This window comes from Callorhinus ursinus, unplaced genomic scaffold (genome assembly GCF_003265705.2).
Source record: "Callorhinus ursinus isolate GAN/ISIS: 27379988/994484 unplaced genomic scaffold, GSC_fseal_2.0 scaffold7, whole genome shotgun sequence".
NCBI lineage: Eukaryota > Metazoa > Chordata > Mammalia > Carnivora > Otariidae > Callorhinus > Callorhinus ursinus.
This window is the reverse complement of record NW_027397069.1, coordinates 66,748,827-66,772,957: the sequence shown is the minus strand read 5'-3', so window position 1 is coordinate 66,772,957 and position 24,131 is coordinate 66,748,827. Positions and strand designations below refer to the sequence as shown.

The following is a 24,131-nucleotide window of genomic DNA, read 5'->3' as shown; positions in this document are numbered from 1 at the left end:
CCCAAGTTTGCATTTGGCATCTGAAATGAGGACAGTCCCATGGAAAAGTGCCTTCAACCTGTAAGGTTTGGTCCAATTTGGGGTTGCTGGTGTCAGAAGTAATTGCACACTCCTTCAAGCCTGGAATTTGGGAGTCATACAACTTGCCCCTCACCCTATAAACACTCAGTCATAATGTTATCATTTAGGTTTTAAACATCTCTCACAAATCCACCCATTTCTCACTAGTCAAATAACAAATGTCTTTTTTCATTGTTCAGCTCAACTATTACAACAGCCTCCTTCATCAGATTCCTCACCTATATCCACCTATGCCCATCTCCAGTCCATCCTTCACACTGCTGACCAAGGTGATCTTTCTACATGTGCAAATCACCTTCCTGGTAAAGACTTACAGAGCTCATCATGATAGAGGTAAGTTATACTTACCAAGCTCACTGTCTTAAAACTCCTTTAAATACCTATTTTAAGACTTTTTTTCTCTCTCTCTTAAATATTGTTTTGAAAGTTATAATAAAGAGGGAATGTATGGTAATATGTTACTGAAATTAGGTAAACCTATACCAGTCTATAAAAGTTTTTAAGTTGTAGAAGACAATCAAAATGCCATGAATATTCCAAGCTATTTGTGTAAATATAAAATCTCTCCTCCTCTTTACTTTTAGGCGTGTCAAAAGAGGAAGAGATATTGAGAAGAGAAACAGACCTTCCTAGCTAATTCAGAAGGGCAAAGTAAAATCATGGTTTTATTTCACTCTACCGATCAGATTAAAGGAAGCCTTTGCCTATGACTAAGACCAAAAAAAAGTTCCAGGCAGCCATTGTTAGAAGGGCTTTTTAATATGCTAAAATAAAAACAATGGATTTAGGAACTAGTCCTAAGCAGGCTTTTTACTCTAAAGTGGAAGGCATGTCTGAGAATAATATCAAGCCTAAATGAAGTGATCAAAGCAATTAATTAGTGAGAAATATGCCAACTTTTGGAAAGGTATTTATTTGATCAAATACTTATTCTATAAGACTATCTACTATTTAATTTCTTTCTTAACTTATTTACAGAAACAGACATGTAGAAAATTCTTAAAGCTAATCCCTAACCTGGTAAACCTGAGGGGAGTGACTTAACTAAAGACTGTAGTTTCAACACTCTGTTCCTCTGAGAGACAACACATCCCAACTACAAATTCAAATCCAGGTATTTAGGATGTATAAAAACCTCCTCCAATCTTTACTAACTTGGTTAACAAACACATAAAAAAACCCACAATGCTGTCATTCATGATCACGTAAGCATCATTTTTATACCTATTTTATTTTAATAAATGCTCACCTTCCATGGCCTTCTAATCCCTTTGAAAAAGTCAGGCATCCACATTGGAAGGACAACAGCTTCCCTTAGCAACTTCTTAGCTTCTTCCAGATCTGCTATGTCATCCCTTTGCAAGAGCAGCAAAGTTTCATGTTTATTCACGGATACCAGATATGGTCAATACTAATTTTTTTAATTTTTTATTATTTATGAAATTATATTAAGAACACTATTTTAATTAATACTGTATAAAATGATCAGTGAAAACATACTGCAGTTATTAATTAGGATATGTTATTCACTTAACAACCTTTGTCATTTATGTCAACATCAAGTTAACATGTAAAATGTCTTGGTTAGATTTTTGAAAGAAGAACTGTCCTGTCAATTTTACACATGCGTTTATTATGATGAAATCATAGTCATAGATAATAAGAAAAGATTCACACAAGGCCAACCAATAACTTGTTTTCTCTGCTGCTTTAATTCAAGAACTTAAAAGACTTACCAATGAATGCTAGGATTCCTGGATACAATGTCTCTCTCAAGCGCTTCCACTAGATCCTTATCATACCCGGCACCATCAAATTTAGGAATTTCACCATCACTTGTCCCATCTTGCATATTCTTCCTTCCCTGTAGACAGGTATAAAAAAGTACTGGTCCATAACAAGATAACTTTAACATCACTGAGCTTTCAAAATATTATAATGTAATCATTTTAAGTAATTTTTCATTATTTTAAGATAGAGTTTTCTGATTACCCAAATGCCATCCTCCCCTGTTTATTTCATCAGAAACAGATGAATTGGCCCACTTTATTACACACTTCTTCACATTTACATCCTTGGGGGTACAGTTTCAAGTAAGACAAAAATGATCCTTGCTAGATACTTCTGAATTTGTGGATGCAGGGAATTCCCACCACCACCAAAGAATATACAGAATATTAATGCAGAGGAAGAAACAACACTAATTTACTGAGAACCTACTACATGACAATAAATCTCACATACATTATCTCATTTAATACTCACAATAAGGTAGGTATTGTTTCCGGGACTCAGATGAAGTACCCTAATCAAGTTCATAATTATTAAATGTCAGAGTAGAGATTTTTATGCAGCTCTCCCGGACTCCTCAAACCTATACCCTTTGCACAACATCAGACCACCTCATGCCTAACTAAGTCAGCTTAAAGCTGAAGAGCTTTACAAACTATGAATCCTCCAAAGCCAAGAAAGAGGCTGCAGATGAGGAAAGCCTTGGGACTCTGAACTGCATCTTACAAAGCCTTTTTCCTGTTACTCCAAGCACCTCCCAGGATTCAGGGTTTCTTCCCAGTAAAGTCCTCGGACCACATCACAAAGTCACTGTAATGATAATGGTAAAAGGACCTTTTTAAATAGTATTATTAAGACCACTAAAGCAGTATACTTTACCCCAAATTCTTTATTTAACAATATGGGGACTTAAAAAAAGAATTACATCCTCTGGTTTCTATGGGGTTCTGCTAAGATGTACTCAGCATGGAAGAGCTTTAAATGAAATGTGCTCAGTTGCTAGAGATAGTTCAACCACTGGAACTACTTCAGGAGACAGAGCCAAATACCTCCCTAGAGCTTCTGCCCCACAGTTACTGTCTAATACAAAAATGAAAGGGAAAGTGGTCAAAAAAATGCATGAATTTCCTAAGCTTAAATCTGAAGACAGAACAGAATGAACCTCTCCTACCACACTTCATCTGAGATTAACCATAGGCTTGATCATAAGTGCTGACAGGGGACTAAATGGCTCCCCTTGGTCAAATGCTTGAGTTCATTAAGCCACTAGGTAAATGACCAAACAGCAGTCTTGGTGACTTGACCCAAAAAATGAATAATTTACTGTTTCTGGGTAGCACAGTGACAATATTAAGCTAAATTTTCAGAAAGATCCTTGTATTTCAGACGATAGATACCAATAGTGACACTATCAAAAAGAGTACATTTCTGGCATACTTACCACAACAAACATAATATCTACAAATTTAAAATAAGCTCAGCCTAGAATCACACTTTATAATACAGGGAGGACAAGGCTACAAAGTCACATTCAAACAAATCACTGGAAATTCTCTGTAATCGTTTTAAAAACTCTTCTAGAAATAAATCAACTAAAGAATGCAACAGAAACCAATATATCTGGGACTTAATATGCCATGATATGGCACTGTAATTTAGACTTACCAAAAAATTATTATTAAAAAATATAAGTAGACATCCATTTTAATATGAATGCCCAAGTGGTAGGGAAGACATGATAAACACTGCCAAGGGAAAGAAAAAGCTGTACAATTATCTCAAAGTAGTAAGAATCGGAGGATTTAAGAATAACCATGTGAGTATCTGTCTAATACATTTCATCGTGCATTAGGTTTTATCAGTGAATGAAAATACACTATCTGCCCTCACTGAGCATCTAATCTAGTAGGGGAAACAAGTAACAAGTGAACAAAACAAAAACACACATAATCAAACTGTGAAATGCTATGAAAAAAACTAAGTGGTCTGTGTGGCTAAGAAGTACTGAACCAATAAAACAGGTTGGAGAGACAGGCAGAGGCCAGCTCACCTAGGCCCCTACAGGCTACAGGGAGGAGTTTGGATTTTACTCTAAATGCATCGGGAAATTTTTGAAATGTGTTAAATAGGAGAATGACAGGATCTGATTTATATTTTTAAATGACCCTTCTGCCTACTGAGTGGAAAACAGATGGGGTAGAGGGAGAAATAGAAGCAGAGAAAGAAAAGCCTGTGTTATAGTACTCAAGGTCAAGCCTTTCAATTCACAGAAGAGAAAATGTGGGTGTAAGCCAGTAAAATGACTTGCCCTAGAATCCAAAATTTATCAAAGGTAGAGATGAGATTTGGATACAACTTAAGTACTCCAAAAAAGATTCTAGGAACTCTTCCAAGTCAAAATGGTGAGGTTATTAAAAAACAAGTTTAGATAAACTAAAAATAAATAATTAATTTGGTGACATTGGGAAATCAACAAAATGGGTGACCATTATCCTTCATAACAAATACTCCCATAAACTGGAATAGGGATATCAAATATAAGTAACTGTGGTTTCAGTTAATGAGCTAGATTAACTGTAACACTTAAAAGAGACTTTATTTCAAGCAATAAAGATAACCTCACCCAAGATACCACCTGAACAGTTTTTAATAATAATAATAATAATAGCTGCAATAACACTGAAATGATCTTAGAAATCTTTGCTTAGATTTTCACATTAATTGACAAAGGTCAACATTAGCAAGAATTTGATATTTAGCATGAAGTCTGACAGACCTTTTTCCTCATTAAAGCAAGTATTTTAGCATCTTTTTACTAACATCTAAACTACCCTTATCAAGGAAAGGTTTGATAATGATCTTTCATTCGTACTGGCTAATCATTCTATGTGGAAAAAAATGAGGCTAAAATTAGTGACTAACCCAATATTATATAAAGTCATTTAATGACACACATTGGCCTAAAGCACAAATGATGGTTTTTACATTTTATTGCATGTCTTCTCACATTGGCAGATTAAGTGAAAGATAGTTACTAGCTCTGGGTCTTGCATTTCAAGTGACAAGTGAATTGCACCCAAAGAAGAATTATCCAGGGCAATGAAAGATTCAAAAACCACATCATCTAGAGGAGGATCAGGGACACTAGAGACATTTAAGCTAAAGAAGAAAACACTAATGGAGCCACATGACCAACTGACCCATTTACCTGTATTTCCTCTATATTATTCCAAAAGAACCAGGACCAATAGAAAGTAAGAAAAGATATAAATTGCAGATCAGCAAAACAATTTTCTAACAATGAGTTCTATCTACCAAAGGGATCATTGCTCTTATTAGGCTGTGAGCTACCCAACATCAGAATTACTAATTAGTAATAAAAAAAAACCACTGGCCCGCACTCATAGGGATGTCCAAGCTCATCCCAACTCTGAGCCAAGCAACATCATGTTGGTAGCTTGAAATGGGTCATAGAAGTATTTATATCACAGAAATCAGCTGATGCTACAAATCAGGGCTTGATTTATTGCTTTGGTAATGGTCTAGACTTAAGAAAATAATGGGGAAGATGTTAATAATGCTGAGGAGACTTAAAAGTATGCCATTTCTGTAGTTGTTACATTGTAAATAGTACAAAAATTAAAGAAATATTTTTCCAGTATTTGAAAACTATTAACTGCTTCATGAAAGTTGCTCAAATAACTGATGAATGAGTGAACTACCAACATGCATTTCTATTGTTTTACTTTCATCTGACTCATTAATGAAAAAAAAAAATACCAACCAGCATTCGTGTCAGAACTACATCTTTATTCATTTGTTAACTGCAACCATAGGTTGGCTATAGATATAAGAGCTGAGCAAAAGTCAGCAAAGGCATTCTGTGAGAGTCCATTTGCTCTACAGAATTTATAATAAAGAGCACTATATATTTATTTGTAAATTATGACATCCTTTATAGCAGTCAGATTTATAACAAACGTGTGAATGTGTATATACACACTTTTTTCAGAAAACTAGTTATTGAACATTTACCAATACACTGCTAGTTAGATGATCATCGTTCACCAAATAGTACCCCATATGACAGGATCCGTTTCTTCACAAGAAAAAGAAAAGTTTTTCTGAAGTCATTGTTCATTTGTATAATCACTTATCAACAGTTCTCAATCCAGTTTACAACATCTCTCCACATCAGACATCCCTAGACTTACTCGGTGATGAGAAGGAAAGTATTCAGAAAGGGCCATTTGTTACATGTAATTCAATGAAATTAATTCCTTTAAGTTTAATAACTTTAAATCAATTCTACTAACATAATTTACCATACTTCAATCTGAATTCTATTTAAAAACATATATATATATATATATAGCTTTAATCATGAGATCATAATGGAAGCACTGCTCATTTCGCTAAGAGTTAATTAACCATAAAGTCATAGTTTTAAAAATACTTGAGAAATCAGAGTTTTATGAATTAACTTTATTTTTGGTTATAGTACAAAAACAGTTCCTCTGCTACTTAATATTTAATTTTAGACCATCCTTTTTCAATTAAAAAATGCATTTGTTATTTCTATGTGTATTTCTATACTGACTCTAGGCTTAAATAGTTAAATAGTAATACATCAAATTTTCTCAGGTACATTCAAATAAGACTGAAAAATATAGCTGTCAAGGTTAATTGATTCATCTCACTCCCTCTCATCAATAAGAAAATAATCAACGTGAGGCCAGGAGTCACATTTTATTAAAGTCTCTATTCCCAGTACCTGCAAGTATGACAAACACAAAGTACGCACATAATAATGGTGTGTTAAGTAAACAAGGTAACGAACCTGCTTTATGATGACTCTGTGGACTTCAGGGAGAGAAAAACTATAAGGGCTGAACAACAGATCACTATACAAAGTGATTGTTACTTATTGAAAAACAGTATTTTTAAGCTTGGACCCAACTTGAAGCCCGTCAACAGTTTAAAAAAAAAAAAAAAAAAGAGGAAAAGAAGATTTAATCACTCCCAGAAAATGAACTGGAACTCTTACAAGAAACAGGTGTTCATGATACATTAAAATAAGATGCTAAACATTCTCAAATAAGAGGCTATATAGCATACTGATTAAAAGCTCAGGTGTTAGGGGCGCCTGGGTGGCTCAGTCATTAAGCGCCTGCCTTCAGCTCAGGTCACGGTCCCAGGGTCCTGGGATTGAGCCCCACATCAGGCTCCCTGCTCAGCGGGGAGCCTGCTTCTCCCTCTCCCACTCCCCCTGCTTGTGTTCCCTCTCTCTCTATGTCTCTATCAAATAAATAAATAAAATCTTTAAAAAAAAAAAAAAGCTCAAGTGTTAAAGAATTCAACTCCTAGTTCCCCCACCTACTTGTAGGTGTGACTCCGGTGCCTCAATTTCTTCATATGTAGAACAGGGAAAACAATGCTGAGGTCACAGAAATTTATAGAAATTAAATAAGCCAATATATATATAAAACTTCAAAAAGGGGCTAGTAAGGTTAAGTGTACTCAAGGACGAGTAACAATTGCTCCTGCTATTATTATTAGTTGCCCCATAACACAGTTTGGGCAACACTAAACTAAAAAATCCAAAGACAGTAAGAATCTTGGGCGAGATATGTAATTTCTTTTGTCCTTACTTTTTTTTTTTACATGTATAAAGTTAAGTGGTTGGAGTACAGCAGCAGCTTTCAAACTTTTGACCATGACACAAAATAATAAATTCATTTGAGATCATAAGCTACTATATACTAATATATAATTATATGATTAAGTTTTTATATATATTCATATAACTAAATATTTTTTTCTCAAAATAACAGTGTCTGAGTCTGTTCTCTTTTTTTTTAAGCTGGTTGCAATACACAAAACTAATTTTAAAAACAACACTGGGGACTACAATATCTCCGAGGAGCCTTCCAATACAAGGTACTCATTTTCAAATTAGCATTCTGTCAGTTTCACCTAAACTCCCTCAAACCCTATCACAGCCTTCAGTAAATTTTAAGGACACTAGTATTCTAATGGGCATTTCAGTGCTTACAATAATAATAACTGAACCAAGTACACTTTTCAGATTCTAATAAACTTTGCATGAGTTTGTTTTTCTAAATTGTAGTCCCTTTTGTGTCCAGAGTGACTCAGAAAACATCTTTGATCTTCAAACAACTGTAGGGTTTTGTCTTTTTTTTTTTAAATAAAGGGCTTAGTTTCCAGTGACATTTGAGTACTTACATGTCAATGAAAGAATAAGATTTAGAAAATTATTTGGAACTTTTTAAGAGACAATTTGCAATCTCCAGAAAAATCTGACATTCAACAAATGCTGCCTCATTGCTTTGTTCTTTGCTTACGAATCACATTTAAAAATCAACATTTATTTAATTGTTCTGGGACTCCTTTCAAATCCAATCCATATTTTAATCTAGTTTGGTAGGGATAACTACATAATATGAGAAAATCCTAAAATAAAGAGGAAAAAGATCTGTGACTTCACAAATTCCATTCCAAGCCCCATTTCTTACTCTCTGAACTTGGGTTAGGTACTTCAGATCTCTACCTCAGTTTCTTCATTTATAAGATGACTACCTACTTCATGGGATTGTTTCCTGAATTACTGTCTAATCACTCTGAATGGTGCCTAGCAGGGAAGCATCCAATAAACCATGACCAAGATTATTCTCTTGTGTTATGTAAAATTAAGGTAAAGACTAAAAGTTCGCCACCTGGTTCTAGAAGTTTACCTAAAAGCTACTAGCAGAGTGAGGGTTGAACTTCAGCCCCTACTTTATGCTCTAAAATGCAAACCAAGGTTAGCTGACAAAAATGAAGAACAAGGGAGGAAACAGATGACACATAAGACAGAGATTTTTAAGTATCCATTCAGGAGGCTTTTGATAATGGCAGAAAACCAGTTCAATTTCACCAGCAGGAATGATTAATTCATTCATTAATTAGTGCCCCCTCACGAATCCCAACAAGTATCAGAGAAGGAATCACTGTTTTATGGTATAACAGCTCTGACAAATTACAAAAAACAAGTAGAATCTATCTTTGAATCTATCTCATGAATAGAAATACTCATAAAACACCAGTTTTATTCTACCACAGATTAAATATGCACAAGGCCTGGGAAGGTGGCCTGTGCAGAGTCCTGATCTACTGGCTGAAATTATACATGGTAAAAATATGCAAACACAGCATCTAATTTTGAAGGATAACAACTTGCTATTAGTGATAAATTATATTTTCATTATAAATGTCATGGCATCAACATGAGGACATATCCTGAACCCCTAGCTAGGAAAATTTAAAACTTCTTGGTGGCAATTCAATAATAATCATCATTCATGTATGATGTCACAATGGAAATGGGAAATGGTATCACTAAAAATCGAATTGTGTCCTTTCCCTAAAATTAAGGCTAAGAGATGGGTCGGATCACCCTGGCCTGCCCCCTCCTCTGTAAGATTATCTGAAGTCCATTTTAAGGGCAGGACAGAATTTCCACCTAGGACCATGTTCATTCACCCATCAGTTTCCCAGATAAAGGAAATGTACAAAGTGAACCCCAACCAAGGAAAATTCTCTAATTAAGAGAAAAAAATCTACATCCTTCTAATAAGTCTTTCCCCTACAACGGTTTTCATTTATTGCTCATTTTAATTTAGAATACTTGTTAAAATATATTTTAAGTTTTAAACTTTATTTTGAATATTTCTTCCAAGATACATTTTACTAAAGATCTGTGTGTATGTTTTTTTAAATATATTTCTGAGGTTATTAGCATCGCTGAATGGCCTTCAAAATGCAAAGACTGCTTAGGTTTTAGAATCAGACTGTTTTTTAATCTCTTCCATGTCAAAACCGGGGTACCCTGAAAAGCCAAAAGATATATATATAATATGCACCAAAAGTCATGGGCTTCAAGGGCATTAGTTACAAAGAGAGTCTTGCCTTATCATCTCTTCCTCTTGCTCTATAATCCTTGTCTCTACTTGTAGAGGGTTTTTCACTCTTGGATATGGGATGTGCTCGGCCTACAGGTCCCCGGCCTCCTATTCCTGGCATGTCTTTCCTCAGAGGTCTTACTTCTCGATTGGGACGCCTTATCTGAGGTGGAGCTCTGACAAGAAAAAATTAAAATGAAAATTAAGCAAAGGCAAAAGTATTTCAAACTACTTTAGTCAATAAAACTATTCAGTCAAGAAGCCCCAAATCTCAGTTGTTCCCTTTTGCCAATTCACGACTACAACTATTAGGTCAGTTTCTAAAAGTGTTTTTCTTAAGGAAAAAAAAAAAGTGCTTTTCTGTAAAACCTACCAGTTGACACAATTTTTAAACACAGATAAATATGTGTAACAGCAATTATTTTGTCAAAAATAATCACCAATAGAGGGCAATACAGACTATTTCCATCTAATAATAGTGTAATGGAAAGCCAATTACTTTATTCATTACTGTCCTAAGCCAAGACTAAGTAACTTAAAAAAAAAAAACCAAAGCATATGAAACTAATATTAAGTGTCAATTACACTTCAATTTTTACAAAAGCATTAAAAGCTGAAAGGAGAGGATTTAAAATATGTCTATTTGCATAGTTATTAATTTATTGACAATCAAAATTATTTTCTCTGCTTCCTTACTGGAAAATCCAACATTTCAGTCATCAAATTATAAGCAGTAGGGCTAAGCTAAACAATGAAATCTTTTTATATACAAATTAATTTATGTGTGAAAATGTTATTCATGCTTTGACAGTGTCAAAAGTAATCACAGGATCATTCAAATTACATAGGCTCCCACATGTGAATTAAGAACGTCAATGACTATGTATGGTGAAGGATGTTAGCTAGACAAGTATATAACTCGGAATCCAGCAAAACAGGAAAATAAGATGAAAAGCCAGGAAGGATGCAAACTCGAGGCAACAAAGGTGGAAGACTGTTGACATACTGCAGGTCTAATAGAGCATCATCAGACTGTTGGAATTAGACCACTACATGAAACTGCTAAGGATAAGTGAAGCTGGTGAAAACTGGAGATCTGTCTATTAGGTTATAACATGCTAACATCGGAATCCTCGGAGTTCAGTCCAGCTAAACAAGTATTTATTGACCACCTATTAGGAGGTATATGGCCACTAGTTTGCTAGGCCCTGGGAGGAGAAAGATGAATAAGCAATCTTGTGAAAGAAATCACAAAAAAGGAAATCACAGAAAATAGCGTATAGTACAATGGCTACAAGGCATTTTCAAATATAAAGATATTATTGTCGTATTAGTTCTAGTGCATGATTAGTCTCTTACGTATCTGCCAATAAAATAAACATGTGATGAGGCTGATTTAAAAAAAAAAAACTAAAAATGTTACATGCTCTATTCCTACTATTTCATTGCAACCACTATTTTTTGACTGAACTTTTGTTCTATTTTGATGGAGTGGAAAGTAGTAGAGCAGAAATTTACTTTTATTTTTATATATTTGTGCATGCATAAATGTCTTTCCTGAATCAGACCCACGGGTAAGGGGCCAAAGACAATAAAAATGAGAGCAACAATCTCCTCCACAGAGAACACGCGTCAAGTTTGCCCTTCTGTTAGCAGCTGCACCAGCTATTCAAATAGTCCGTCATTGTTTGTGGGTCTGCTTTTTAGACACACAGCCGGTCTGAAGCTTTTTGCTCCCTAACAGCAAGCCCGTCCCTTCCAGCTGCATGCCAGGCTGCTCATCAGCTGCTGGGCTTGCCCCGCTAGGCCTCACTGTTTAGGGCTGAATGGTAGAGAATCCCAACACTTCTGCCTTCTCAGCTTGTGCTTTCCCCACCTTGGCTTGCTATTTAACAGTTGCCTTGGAGTCCTGCTGTAGTCCATTTTGCACACGCATTCGGCTCAGGAAAGCTGTGCTGGGAGAAGAATTATTTCAAAGCTCTTACACAGGCTGCATTCCAAGTGCTTGCGGCTGCTGACCTTGTCCTGCCACTCAATATTCTGATAGGCTCATAAATGGTCTGAATGAAACCGCTCGGGAAGCCAGATGTGCCTGGTGGCAAGTCACATATCTCCCAGAAAGTGTGCCTGTGTCTGTGAGTCTTCAGTTCCATCTCACTGCAGGTTGACATTACATTTGTAACAGACTCTGTCAGCTTCCCAAAGGACATCCTTGATTCTGCTCTGTACTTCGTCCATTAGCGCGTCACTGCACAATGTCATGCTTCAATTTAAGGACTCAGTGACAGCTTCCAAGCTGGGTAAAAAATAAGTCTCAAGGCTTCTTTTACTGGACTCTTTTGAAAGAGAGACGTCAGTAGGGTTACAAAGCATCATCAACCTCTGCCCTGATCGTCAAAGAGAAGACGACACTGTACTAGCTCCCAGTATTCCAAATGTAGAGAACTGCCGGTAGATGTGCAGACCAAAGACTGGGTGGTCTACACTGTGCTCAGTTCTCCTCTATTTCCCTCTAGGAATGGGAAGAAATAGGCCTTTTTCTATCATATGCAAATAAGCCTAATCTCCTCCAAAATCCAGGATTTCTTCTTTCTAAGCCATATTAACTATCAATATTATATGTAAATGTTCTTATCAGCACTGCTTGTAATAGCAAACACCTGAAAACAACCCAATGTCCAGTATCAGAACAGATACATAAATTATTATATATTCACATAATGGTTACAATATACATGTGAACATGAATTATAACTACATGCAACAACGATAGATGAATCTCAGGACCCTTATGTTGAGGGAAAAAGTTAAGTTCAAAGGACACATATAGTAAGCAACATAGGATACTGTTTGGAGACACAAATATATGTACTAAAAGTAAAGAGAAGCAAGGGAAAAATAAATCCCAAGTTCAGGACAGTGTCTTACTCTGAAAGGGGAGGATGACAGAATGCAGAGGAGCTCATAGGGGGTGTTCAAAGGTAATAGTACAGTTCTTTATCTTAAACTCTTTGGTGGGTACATAGAAACTACTGTATTGTGACTCCTTATACCTTACATAAATTTTAATTATTCACATTATCTACTCAGTAGTTAATAAAACTTTAAATGTGATTGTACTACAACACCACTAAGTAAAAGATTTGAGCACCTAAAAAGTGAAATGATAGAGTTGCTACAAAGTTTCTGGCATGTTCCAGAAATACACATGTCCTAGTGACGTGGGCTCAGAGTTCACATCCTTAGTTGACCTACTAGATTACTGCCTGGCAAATCTCCATAAAACATCAGGCAACAGAGAGAAAACTGTCTTATGTCTGTATTATAGCACCACTCTTCTGTGGTTCCAGAAGTCAAAGGGAAAAAGACCTCTTTCAAAGAGGTCCTTCATTCCACACCATATTAAGAAACAGGGTCTAAGATACTAACACAATTTTCTCCAATTGTTATACAGGCTACTTCTTAAGATTCCTATCTATTGAGCTCTATTTCTTCTAGCATTCTGTTTAATGATTACTCTAGTTTTTTTGTTCATACATTGTTAGAATTCTGGTATAAGAATAAGTAATTTAGAACAAGTCCTAGATATGCCCAAGAACATAAGCCAGATTGCTTAAAGTTAACTTCTGGAAAAGAAAGCAAAATCATCTTATTTTGCTATTATATTAATCTATTACCTATAACTCCAGAAATAAACAATGAAACATCTCTTTCCCTATCTAATAAAAAGATAAGAAACATAAGTTCCAATTAGTTCATAATGATACTTTTGCTATAAGAACTTGGAGTTAAATATATGAGACTTCTGAGTCCAAGATAAATTGTTTGTTAAGAAATCAGGAGGCAAAAAACAAAGCTTAAACAGAAATGAGAGGACCTATGATTTGAAATCAAACATTAAAGATTAAGAATTTTAATGTCCACTCTCATCAAATACCTGACTGCTATTTTTTCAAATCAGTAAAGTTATTATTTACCTAATAAGTATAGGAAATGTGCTGGATGTTATATTGACATAAAAACACTGCAAACACTATTCCTACCTTCACAGAAAAACAGCATGGTGATCTGAAGTCAGCATTAGACCTAGAATCCGAAAACCTGGGTGCCTTTTTACTCCCAGGTCCACCAATTACTGATTATATAAGCCTATCACTTAATATCTATAAGCCTCACGTTCTCCCTCTGTAGGTGGAGATGATAATACTTCATAAAATTTGTAAATCTATTTTTCATTGATATAACTTATGTTCAGTAAAATGTACATATATTACACAACTCAATAAATTTTAATACCATATAACAACCTGTAGATGAAGACAATAGAACATTTCCCACCATCCCAGAAAGCTTTTTCATGGTTCCTCTTAGCCAGTGTCAGCCAGTGAGGTCAGCACTATTCTGACCTTATTATCATAGATTAGTATTGCCTATCTCAGTTTCAGAAAAATGTAATCCTACAGTACATACTTTGTACTTGGTTTCTTTCTTTCAACATTACCTGTGAAATTCATCCATGTTCCTGCAAGTAGCATTGAGTTTATCTTTCTTCAATGTTGTGTAGTATTCTATTGTGTAAATATAACTACAATTTATCTATTCTACTGTTCATGAGCACTTGAGCTATTTTCCATTGGAGAGTATTATTAAAGCTTCTATGAATATGGGGATTGTGTTCATGGTAAACACAAGCATTCATTTCTTTGGAGTATGTACCCAGGAATAGAATTGCTGGATCACAGGGTGCATATGTAAGATTAGCTTTAGTAAATAGAGCCAAACAATTTTCCAAAGTGGTGATGCCATTCTACACTTGCATCCACAATGTATGCGAGTACCAGTTGCTCCATCCTAGCCATTCTGGTGGGGTGTAATGGTATCTCATTGTGGCTTTACTTTGCCTTTCCTGAATGACTATGGATATTGGGCACCTTTTCAACAATACACTTACTGGACACATAAACATGGTCTTTTGCAGAGTAACTTATTCCAGTCCTTAGTACACTTTTTTTTTTCAATCAGTTGTCTGACTTTTTCTTATTGACTGTCACTCTTTATATATTCTAGATACAAGTCTTTTGTCAGATATATGCATTGCAAATATCTTCTCCTAGTATATGGCTTGCCTTTTCACTCTCTTAATGGTGTATCCCCTGATGAAGAGAAGTTCATAGTTTTAGAATTCTGATTTATCAATCTTTTGTCTTTAATACTTTAGTGTCCAGTTTAATAAATCTTTGCTATCCCAAGATCATCATAATATCCTTCCATGTTTTCTTCTGGAAGTGTTTTCTTACTACCTTTTATATTTTAAGTAATGATCTATTTCAAGTTAATTTTTCTATAGAGTATGAGTTAGGAGGGGTAAGATTCCCCCCCATAAACATTAAGTTAACCCAGAAGCATTTAGTGACAAGACCCACCTTTCCCTACTGAATTGCAGTGACATCTTCTTCATAAATCAAGTGACTTCACAAGTTAACCTTTCATGATAAGTTCTAGTTCCAAAAAAGAACTTTAGAAATTTTAGTTGTTTGCTATCAGATTAAAAACAAATATTTTATGATGATATATTCAGGAGTCTGTTCAAAATATTAAGTTTTTCAATAAATACCTTAATGAATCTTAATGAATACAATTTTTCTGAAATCTTAATGAATACAAGACATATGCTACATAATATGAAAGGCCACATTAAATCTTCCCTACTACCTAACAAACAAATCAATCACATCCAGAAACACACTGAATACTATAGGTCATACTGATAGGAGTTGTTTTGTATCCGCAAGGGTAATTTTTGTACTCTTCAGAAGCTCACTTTGATATTTAAAATATTCAACTTATTAGACTCTGAAAAACTGAGGGTTCTAGAGGGTAGGGGGGTGGGGGGATGGGTTAGCCTGGTGATGGGTATTGAGGAGGGCACGTTTTGCATGGTGCACTGGGTGTTATGAACAAACAATGAATCATGGAACACTGCATCAAAAACTAATGATGTAATATATGGTGATTAACATAACAAAAAAAATTAAAAAAAAAATAAAATATTCAACTTATTAAAGTTAAAAAATGCAAAAATTCAGTTATTCCTTAAAGCTTATAGATTCAGCTTATAAATCTTTTCCCGTATACAAAAGTGGCAGATTTTAGAAGTCATTTTTAAGATGCTTTTACATAATGTTTGGTCCCATTTGATACCTGGTTAATTAAATACCACCAAAATTTTTTACCTACATTTATAGATGTAATATATTTTATTTCCTTCTTCGTTCAACTGTCTTACTCAATAAAGCATAATAATTTACATATAAATATTTTTTTTAAAGATTTTATTTATTTATTTGAGAGAGAGAATGAGATAGAGATAGAGAGCACGAGAGGGGAGAGGGTCAGAGGGAGAAGCAGACTCCCCGCTGAGCAGGGAGTCTGATGCGGGACTCGATCCGGGGACTCCAGGATCACGACCCGAGCCGAAGGCAGTCGCTCAACCGACTGAGCCACCCAGGCGCCCTACATATAAATATTTTTAAAAGCCTAGTAAATTAGACTTATAAATAATATAAGCTTAAACTTCTCCTAATGTTCCCCAAAAGTACTTAACATAAATTATGTAAAAAAAACACAGATCTCCATTATTCCATAATACATTTTAAGTTGGAATTGCATGCTTATCATCCTCACTAGCCATAACAAATAGGCACATAGCCCTTAACAGAAAAATATTATTACTGCAGCTTTGATTCTCTTAGACATTTTTATTCTTAATTCTAAATCTTCCTGGAGTTGAAAGATGCTTAGCCACTACAGAAGACAATTATCATCCAAGTTAACCAAGGTAACATTTAACCAGAAATTTCAGCTGATATGAGATCTGAAGCTATAGACATTCTCACACCAAATATTATACAATCCTATTTAGTATCATGGGGGTTGCCTTCTTAACATTTTGATAATTATCCACAACCTGACAGCTGGAATAGTAACAAAATTTTTGTCAGCAATTTTGATGGAACACACTAAATCCTTATTTAAAGCTGCTATGCCAGTCATTCTATCACTTCAAAGGTGGGGGGAGAGGGGATGATAACATGACTAACTCATTAGTCTAATGGTTGAATTCCACCACTCTCAGGAAGGTTAATTACTGGATTGTAACTTGCTCTTCTTTATCTAAAGATAGACAAGCCTTGTGTTTTCCATGTAACTCTAAAGACTTTTAAACTTGAAAACCTTAAAATATTCCATTTTCTGCCTAACTCTAAAGACCTTAAAACTAGAATGGACAATGGCATTCTTACAGGGTATAAGGGCTACACAACTTCTACAAATATTAAAATAATACCAGCTGAACTTTAGATATCTCATAGTTCTTTGTCTAGCGTATAGTCAAGTTCTAAGATTATTCTTAATCTGAAAACGCACAGACACAAAAAACAAATGAGATAGCCTCTGCATCCAAGAAGCTTAAAATTTAGCTAAAAACACATCCATATTTTAAGAATTATACTGAACATCCCTTTCTGTCCACACATAAATCCTACAACTAAAGCCTTGCTGAGGAGTTCCTCACTAAACTAGAAACAAGAGTCCTCAAAGCCAACAAACTATAGGATAAGACCTTCAAGAACTTACGATAATAGAAATATTAAAAAAAAATGTAGGAATTCTGGATAAAATGTAACAAATACCCTTCTATATACACAGGTGAGCTTACCAGAGGGTAAGAGAAATATCTAATGGCCAAAAAATAAAAGAAAGCTGATGGCATGGCAGTCCTTTAGGGTTTCCAGGCCTCACACACCTAACGGTGTGAAATTCAATGACCACACAAGAAGACCGGAGACAGGGTCCCACCAATCAGAGAAGTTGGAACTGAGACTAACACATACAGCCAGCCCCATCGAGGGACTGCGTCCTCAGTGAAAGGGCTGAATCGAAAACATATGTGGAAGAAACAAGTACATCTGTTTATGTGGGCCTATGTTCCATTATTTGTGGGGTGAGGCCAATGTCTTCCCTGGAAATGGTAACCAAGGTCCTGCTGTAATGTGATCTGAGGTTCAGTTTTATACTACCTGAGGCAAAGAAACTTACCGAAAAGTGGTCCTGGGCAGGTGACATCCCAGGGCACCTGGCTGAAGCAAACACAGACCCTCTCGGGAGTTACGTCCCTCTAAGAGACCTTAGAATGACTAAAACCTTGAAGAGACATTCTTAACTTTACCACAAACAAGAGCCATCAGAAGTTAAAAAAAAAAAAAAAGGATAAAACTCCCAATAACTTCAGTTATAGAATATAAAATGAATGTTTAAGGTGGTTTTTAAAAGCATGAAGAATTTGAAACAAAAGAAACACAAGTCTTAAGTAGTATAAGTAAAAATAAATTCACACTTAGATAAGTCATCACAAAACTGTTTAATACCAAAGACAAAAACAAAATCAGGAAAACAACGGGAGAGAAAAGATATCTATCTACAGTTAGACTGATGATATAAGCCAAAAGACAAAAATAATACTATTACTAATGTCATCTTCAAAACACAGAGAAAAAATAACTGCCAATCTGGTGTTCTATACTAAAACTATCATTTCAAAGTGACAGGAAAATAATGATATTTTGGGGCAAAAATTGAGGGTTTACCACTAAGAGAGACGCGTGTAAGAACTACTAAAGGATATACTTCAAAGAAGAAATGGAATCTAGAAGGAGTGAAATGCAAGGAATGGTGAACAAAACAATTAGTAAACACATGAATAAATCTAAATAAGTATTTTATTCACTCACTCACTCATTCAACAAATATTTATTGAATGCCTACACTGTGCTGAGCACTATTCTTGGTGTTGAGGGTACAGCAGTAAAAAAGTCAAAGGCTCTGACCTTACCAAGCTTCCAATGTAGTAAGGATGATAAACAATAAACACAAACTATAATATTAGGCAGCAGTAAGTACTATGAAGAAAAATAAAGCAGAGTAAGGGGACAGAGTGATGACAAGTGAGGGGGTAAATTATTTTTTAATTTTCTGAGTACAGCTGACACATAACATTACATTAGTTTCATGGGTACAACACAGTGATTCAACATCTCTACACATTATGTTGTGCTCACAAGTGTAGCTTCCACCTGTCACCGTACAAAGCTATTACAATACCACTAACTATATTCCCTATGCTTTACATTTCATCTGCATGACTTATTCACTCTTATAAATGGAAGCCTGTACCTCCAACTTCCCTTTCCCCATTTTGCCCCTCCCCCTAAGGGGACAAGTATTATAAATAAGGTGGTCAGGGTAAGACTTTCTAGGTGACATTTGAACAAAGACCTAAATAAGGTGAGGACATTAGTCATCTAAATACCTAGCAGGGTTGGGTTGAGGACTAGGGGAATGGGTGATGAAAACTACAAATATTTTTTGAGCACATCCTATGTGCCTGGCTGTTCTTTACACTTTATTTGTATTCAATCATACAGTTCTCAAAATAAACCCACAAGGTAACTGTAGCATTGATCCCTAATTTACAGAGAAGGAAAATGAGGGAAAGACTGAATGGCTTGTCCTCACAGACACTAAGTGACAAAGTTAGGATGAACCCTCAAAGTCTGGCTAATTATCAAGCTCCCGGCAAAGGAAACAGCCTTCCTAGAATCTGAGCTCCTGGAGGGCAGGAATCTTCCTCCTTCCTCCTTCCCTTTTGCATCCATAGTGCCTAGTACAAAGTGGGTGCTGGGTATGTTGAGCTGAACTGAATATATAAAGAGCAGAGGGATGGGGACTAGCGAGAAAGAGTTAGCGATTAAGAGAAAGAGGCAACAATCCAAAAAGAAAAAGAGGAAGAAAAAAGGAATACTGTAATGTCATAGAAGCCCTAAGAAGAAAGTTCCTATGAAGAAAGATGGTAAACATTATCAAATGTTACAAAAGTTAAATATAGTAAGTCTTGAGAATAGGCATTCCATTATTAAATTAGGAAGTAATCTTCAAGAATTCAGTTCCAATACCACAATGATGGCGATCCAAGATTTCTAGTTATTCTGGAAAGCACGGCCGTGAAAGGTGATACGGGTACAGTACACATGACGGCAGTTTGCCAAAGGAGCAACGAGAGGGACTGACAGTAGCTCAAGTGCAGCAAGGCAAAGATTTTTTCCCAAATTTAAAAGTAATGTGTTAGATTTCATTCTGACTTACCACTATCTTGTTCCCATTCCTTAGTTTATCTCTAATGAATTAAAATTTCTATCTTTCAGTTGTCTTTTCTGTAACATAAAAAAAAAACGGTAGAAATACCAAGTTTTTAGGCACTTATTGTAATAAATATCTAGAATTCCAAAATAAAGGTTTCAAATGAGTAACTGCATTCTACAAAATAAGACAAATGCTCCCTAGGGAAAACTTAAAAATAAAAGAATCAAAATAATACAAAATAGCCAAATAAAATGACTTCCCACTCTTAGGATACTTTTGATCAGAACTCAGACCCTGGGAAAACATCTGTTCCCTCTGTCCTCACTCTCAAATGATCTTGCTTCCTTTCTTCCCTCATTGAAATAACCAGAAGAGAACTTCCATAAATGCTCACCTCTGTATCTACCCACTTCTCTACATCCATACTCTATTAACTACCGGCCTTCCCTCCAGTTACTCTGAATCAGCTGCACTTGTACACTAGACCCTATCTCCCTTTGTCCACTCCAGCACATTGCCCCTGATGTCGTCCCCTCCATCCCTGGCATCAACGGCTTCCCCCTCCCCTGCAGCATGCTCACCAGCCTACAAACAGCCTGCCAGTCCTCTCTTCTCTAAAACAACAAATCTTGGGCACCTGGGTCGCTCAGTCTTTAAGTGTCTGTCTTCGGCTCAGGTCATGATCCCAGGGTCCTGGGATCAAGCCCCACATCAGGTTCCCTGCTCTGTGGGAAGCCTGCTTCTCCCTCTCCCACTCCCCCTGCTTGTGTTCCTGCTCTCGGTATCTCTCTCTCTGTCAAATAAGTAAATAAATAAAATCTTTAAAAAAATAAATAAAACAACAAATCTTGACTGTGTCTTCCCCAACTACCACTCAATTTCTCTGCTCCCCTTGTCAGCAAGACTCAGTGAAAGTATTACATATACTCATTGTTTTCAATTCCTCTCTTCCCATTCTCTGAACCCACTCCATTTTTCAGTACCATTTCATGAAAACTATTCATCACAGTCACCAATGAGCTCCATGTTGCTAAATCCAATACAATTTTCAAATCCTTATCTTACTTTACCTACATGCAGAATTAGATAAAGTTGCTTAATAGAACCATGAAACCTTAACTTCTTCTAAAAAAATAGAGATGATAGTAATAGTATCTATTTTAGAGGGTGATTGTGATAATTAAGAAATAAAGCATGTAAAGAGTTTGTTAGCACAGGACCTGATTCACAATTAGGAACTCAATAAATGTCAGTTACTGTGGTTAATCAACACTGCTAGCTGCATTCTACCAACAGTCTAAAAATAAAGCCACTCCATCCTCCAGAGACAGAATTTTAGAAGAGAATAGGACTCTAGAATGTTTTTTAAAAATGAGTATAATCCCAACCTGCCAATCATATTAGACAAATAACCTATTCCACCATATAAAGAATGACATTAAAATTTCCTTCTTAAAATTCCTTACTTGCTGACAATTCCTAAATAACTAACACTAACCCTCATCTCTCTCCTTTCCAGTTCCTATTAAACAGCTTGATCTAGAAATTTAATCATCTGCTCCAATTTTTCTCTCAGTTCTCTATATTTCATTAATCACCAAATCCTATCCTTTTACCTCACTAAAGGCTCTCACACTCATTTTACAAGACCATATGCTTCAGAGGGCAAGGAATGTGTCTGTTTCTGAATCCCACCATATCCCCAGCACAGTACTGGGATACACGACACAGTACTTGGCATATAACAGGTGCCAGCACCCTAGCTCAAGCTTTCCAGGATGCCTGCCTTATTTTCTCTTACTGGTTTCTGGAGGCCAAGGTCTGTGGGGGTGTCTATTACCTTTACACTTTCCACAAGGCCAAAGATCATGCTTAGCATATGGTGAATGTTCATAAAATATATATTGGATATATCAATGATACAGTGTTTTTCTTCCTAAGACTTCAAAACAATTTTACAAAACCATCTCATCATAATACACATTTTGCAGGGGGAACAATGAGGCAAGGAGACGGGGACTGAACTTGGAGGATCACTCAATTAGCAGTGGGACTGTTAAAAACAAAAACACACACAGAAAACTTGCTCTCCTGACTCTTGATCCCAGGAGAATAACAGCAAGAGCCTGGATGAAATGTCTATAAGGACGAGATGTTAGTCTACTCTCTTATCAGTACTTGACATTGGCCTTACTTGATCTTTTTCCACTGCAAATTGGGACTTAAAATACTAGCAGTAACTTAATCTACTTTGGTACCCAAAGAAACAAAGCAACAATTTTAATACCAAATCAATAAGAATTTCCTCTTTGCTGAAATCCTACAGAATAGCACAAATTGGATAAAAAACAATCTTACTGTTTCTATGTACAGAGAAACACATTATGCCATTTTCCTTGGTTCCAGATAAAACAATAGAGGGCCTATTAGAATTCTATTTTACCTATACAGAATAAGCCAAATGATTAATTTCAGGCTTGTGGATCCTATTCTTACTGCCATCTGTCCCAAAAGCTGTAACTTAAAAAGACTTAACACATTTATTTTTTAAGTTGAATAAAGAAGAGTTTATTAAATATATGCTATATCAAATATTGCTCCAATGCACAAAATCTATTCCACTGCTTCACATCTCACCAGGAGAGACCATTTTCAAATGGCCTCTTTAAAGAGAATTCACTTGGGCACCTGGGTGGCTCAGTCAGTTAAGCGTCTGCCTCAGCCAAGGTCATGAATCCCAGGATCTTGGGATCAAATCCCACATGGGGCTTCCTGCTCAGCAGGGAGTCTGCTTCTTCCTCTCCCTCTGCCCCTCCCCACCGTTCATACTCTCTCTCTCAAATAAATAAAATTTTAAAAATAAAGAGAATGCACTTAATAAACTTACATGGAAAATATTATAAGTAATTTAATTAATACAAAATACCCTTTAACTTAGGACACTAAGAATGATCTGGAGGCTCCCTCTTTCTGGAGTTTAGTTCTAATATTGCCACTATCTCCTATTATAAGACATTTGTAGCTCAATTTCCTCACATTTAAGACAATGAATCTAATTCATTTTCAAAGATTGTTTTGATTAATCCAAGCAGCTGCTAGTGATTTAAAACAGGATCCTGATTAAACTCAGCAGAGGCATGACATATAAGGTATACCTTGAAACAATGTGGCAAACCATGCTGGAGACCACAGTCTACAAATTACCTTGGTGTGCAGAAACAGAGATAGAGAAATTTTGTGTTAGAAGTCCATTAAGTGAAAAGGACAGACCCACAAGCAGGGTTCCTAAATTAGTAGCTAATGCTGAATACATCAAATGCATCCCAGAAACATTTTATACAAAGTAAATTATTATTTTCCTACTAATTCACACTGTAATTTCAGCAAAAGAAATTTCAGCAAAAGAAAAAAATTTAACTATATTTAAAATATCAATACTTATTTCATTAAGTATTTTCAGCTTTATTCTCTTACAACCTCTAATAAAAATTTAATAAGTAGATGATAGATCTATGTATGTATAGGATATACAGATATACATTAAAACCCACAGATATCACTGAATATGTGTAGGAAAGTAATGCAGTAAAGTGGACATAAATAAGTTGAGAAGATCTGGGTTCAAATCCTGGTTCTGCCACTTACTTGTTCAGATGACTTTGGGAAAATAACAAACTCTATAAGCTTCAATTTCCTCAGCTGCAAATGGAGTTCATAATAATAAGTTAGCAGTAGTAATACGGGTAAACAATAATAGTAGCTATTTCATGGGATCCTTGGAGGTTTAAATATGGGAGGTTATAAAACATATAGTAAGTGACCAATAATTAGTGTCATCCCTCCCTGAAAATGATCACCAACTTCACAAGACCTGGACATTTAAAAAACCATTATCTTCTCAGGAACAAACTGAGGGTTGCTGGAGTGGTCGGGGGTGGGAGGGATGGGGTGGCTGGGTGATGGACATTGGGGAAGATATGTGCTACAGTGAGCGCTGTGAATTGTGTAAGACTGTTGAATCACAGATCTGTACTTCTGAAACAAATAACCGCAACATATTTTAAGAAAAAAGAAAAAGAAGAAGATAGCAGGAGAGGAAGA

General features: G+C 35.7%; 1 protein-coding gene across 5 annotated transcripts in view; it reads right to left on the bottom strand.

The window, feature by feature from the left end:
• Positions 1 to 24,131, bottom strand: part of KATNAL1 (katanin catalytic subunit A1 like 1) — an 88,915-nt gene that overhangs the window by 34,500 nt on the left and 30,284 nt on the right. For 4 of the 5 annotated variants that reach the window (XM_025875110.2, XM_025875107.2, XM_025875108.2 and 1 more), the window contains exons 4-6: positions 9,841 to 10,009; positions 1,818 to 1,945; positions 1,331 to 1,436 (exon numbers count right to left, since the gene is read on the bottom strand). In XM_025875110.2, the coding sequence (XP_025730895.1) occupies positions 1,331 to 1,436; positions 1,818 to 1,945; positions 9,841 to 10,009 (403 nt within the window). Of the gene's footprint in view, positions 1 to 1,330; positions 1,437 to 1,817; positions 1,946 to 9,840; positions 10,010 to 15,256; positions 15,298 to 24,131 lie in introns of those variants that run through there. The other variant, XM_025875112.2, reaches the window with a different exon arrangement.